We start from the raw sequence: 3,170 nt of genomic DNA, 5'->3' as shown, positions 1-3,170 counted from the left end.
CGTTTTTCTGTCTTGTTCTATATATTTATTTGAAATTATAACCCAAACCTAACTATCCATTAGAAGAAGCTGAATTCCTCTCTCATCCATTAACATCACTTTCATTCATTAGAGTCCCTCTTTTCAACTAATCAGCTTTAGGATTAATAGGGCATGTTTGGACCTGCAGCTTTAGAATCAATCATTAAACACACAAGCACACTTCATCACTTCTGAGCCAACACATACTATCCCACATTCCCTCGACAGCAAAGTGTCAGAAGGGATGGGACTGTATTTGTCTTCATTCCTTAGAGGAATCAGGTGCTTTCTGTCACCTGGGTAACCAATTCTCCATGAATGTCTCAACCAATCTGTTGGCTAACTGAGAGGCACGTCCTCACAAAGGTCTGTCTCAGCTTGATGTCACTCATGAGTCCCAGACTTTTAGAGGACTGGAGTTGAGACAGAATAAGACAGGATGAATACAGGTAACAATATATGCCTATTCTTGCTGCTAAAGTCTTTCTTTATTACACAGTCCAAGGTCATGGAATTCTTTTGCATCTGAACTTTTACTGTAGAATTTGTACTCTAAATGAGCTAGCATGGACAAACTTCACTTTTACAAAAGGTTTGTTTATTTCCATTTCAGGTTATGTAAGATAAGAGGGGAGGTGGAACTCTTTGAATCTTGTGATTGTTTTGACTGGAGTAACATCATCTGTCTGTAACATCAACCTTTAGAATAATGGAACCAAATATGGAGAAAGTCTCATTGATCCAGAATGACTGCAACCTAAAGTGCAGGCAAGACCTCATAAGGTGTGTTGCATAAAAACACTGCCTAAGCATGGGTTTTTTGGTGGTGGTGATGCTGCTGATGGTGGGCATCAGAACCAGCTGTACTTGATGTATGAACTGAAGAAGTAAAGTTGCGGGCGATATAACTGACTCTTTTAATTATATGATCAGCTGGCAATGTGTTTTTCAGTTTGTTTGGTGAATCGACTGCTGAGTATTTCCTTAGTCCTTCCTCTCGCTCAAAGGACATGCCCCCATGGTTTTTACAACTACAAGAGGAAATGAGAGGTATGATATTTCTCTATAGTGTTTCCAGATGGATAACTGTATAAGTGAATTTAATGGAAATGTCTATTTACTCAGTAATGGGACGGTTCACCCAAAAGTAAAAATTCTATCATTATTTTCTCCCCCTCATTCCATTCCAAACCTGTGTGCTGTTAGTTTTTCCATGGAACACAAAAGGAGAATTTTGAAGAATCTTCACACAGATCTTGTCAATACAAATGTTACAAAGCTCCAAAAATACAAACAACACCAAAATAGCATCATGAATATATCACTGTAGTCCATACAATTTGTGCTATATTCCAAGTCTTCTGAAGTTATACTGGAGAACCGCTGCAACCAGATAATTGAGTTGAACTGTATCAGTCCAATTCATGAATAAATCAATCTTTTTAGCCTGTTCTTTTCAATGAACAGGAAAAACTGACTCCGACGAACAATATATTCTTGAATGGGACTTATCAAGTTCAACCTAATGACTCAATGATCCAGTCAAAAAGTTCTCGAGTTATCAGTTCAATGGATAATCAGTGAATAATTACTTAATAGTTATCATATGTCTTCTGAAGACTAGGAATGTAGCACAAAAGTCATATGGACTACTTTTTTAGTGCTTTTTGTTGTTGTGGGTCATTTTTGAGCTCAACAGCCATGGTCACTATTGTATGAATGGAAACGTAATACGTAAAAGACCTTCATGAAGATTCTACAAAATATCAATACAGAAAGTAATACAGGTTTGGAACAACATGAGGATGAGTAAATAACAACATTACATTTTTGGATAATTGTTTTTATTTTTATAAGGGCAATAAATATCTATTTTGCACGCATGACAGGTCATGCCGCATATGCAATTTGTAGACGAAGTACCTATTATATTATAACAACTTTCTGAAAGTTTTTGAATACAGTAAACAACAATGACTAAAGAACCATAATAATGATCATTTATACCATATACCAGTTCAATAACACTAACACCACTGTGATTTGATGTAATATACATTATTTGCATCTTATCTAGTATGTGGCCTCTTTTATTAGATCACATACGTGCAGGGGCCCTGTGGGATGCTCTGAGTCAACGCTCTGCACAGATACTGCAAGAATCAAATACAGAGCCCTTAATGGTGAGCTTGTTGGGATAATGAGGTTTACACCTTATGTTTTACTTACACATTACTAATTCAGTAAACTTCTACTGTATTACAAATTTGTTAAAAATCAACTTAATTATTAGACAACACCAATACTGTATTTAAGAAACAGCCATTCTTAGTTTTAGAATGGCTGTTCCCCTCAAACTTCAGTGTCACTGCATAATTTTGGTGATAACACTAATTATCAAAGAAACTGAAAGTTTTAGCATCCAAAGTACTTTATTTCTTAAAGTTACATTTTGCTTGTCCTCATCAGATTACAAGAAGGGTCACAGACTGGAAGACACTGATTAAACAGGACCACCTGAAGCACCTAATAGGGGTGAAATACATGTTTCGCTGTGCTCAGCGTAACCAGGCCATCTCTGCCCTCCTTCTACAATGTAACCCTCCTTTTTGACTATGAGATAAATAAAGGACCAAGTTGGCTCCAGCCTAGAGAAGAGTAAAATGATCAGAAAGCACATGGTGAGGTTCAACTTCATAAAGGGAAAAAATGGAAAGCAGGCTGAGCACATGCCTCACCTGACAATAAAAGTTGACCTGTATCTGCATCATTCACCTCAATAAGCTGAGCAGCTAATGCTAGCCCAAGACATTCAGGACATAGAGAGACATACTGTATCTTTGTTTCATTTGCTTATAAAGCCCTTAAACTCTGTGAACTTTGTGGAGCTCTAATCAATGTGGTGCATTTGCTCTTCATTTCACTAATTAAATTACCAGTTTGGCTCCTCACATAAGACGGGATGGTGCTTCAAAATAAAAGTCCCACTTTTGCAATAGAAATAATGCAGGGATTGTATGACCTAAAACACTCATTAAATATATCAAAACAAATACTAAAATGCAATTAAAACAATTAGGTATTTTATACTCCTACCAAATTATGAATTTTAAAGATTTGGTTGAGCATTTGTCTTGAGAGGAAGCGGT

At 36.5% G+C, this 3,170-nt stretch overlaps 1 protein-coding gene across 1 annotated transcript; it reads left to right on the top strand.

Annotated features, from left to right (window-relative positions):
- The first annotated feature begins 397 nt into the window (after positions 1-397).
- si:rp71-17i16.6 (uncharacterized protein LOC100148415 homolog) lies at positions 398-2,837 on the top strand. The gene is made up of 5 exons (XM_052105120.1): positions 398-470; positions 635-804; positions 974-1,071; positions 2,119-2,204; positions 2,491-2,837. Exons 2-5 carry the CDS (start codon positions 731-733, stop codon positions 2,632-2,634), a joined length of 402 nt encoding a protein of 133 aa, XP_051961080.1. The 5' UTR covers positions 398-470; positions 635-730; the 3' UTR covers positions 2,635-2,837.
- Positions 2,838-3,170: the final 333 nt, after the last annotated feature.

Source organism: Xyrauchen texanus, chromosome 35, assembly GCF_025860055.1.
Source record: "Xyrauchen texanus isolate HMW12.3.18 chromosome 35, RBS_HiC_50CHRs, whole genome shotgun sequence".
Classification (NCBI taxonomy): Eukaryota; Metazoa; Chordata; class Actinopteri; order Cypriniformes; family Catostomidae; genus Xyrauchen; species Xyrauchen texanus.
Note: the sequence above shows the minus strand (reverse complement) of the source record. Positions and strands in the feature narration are given on the sequence as shown.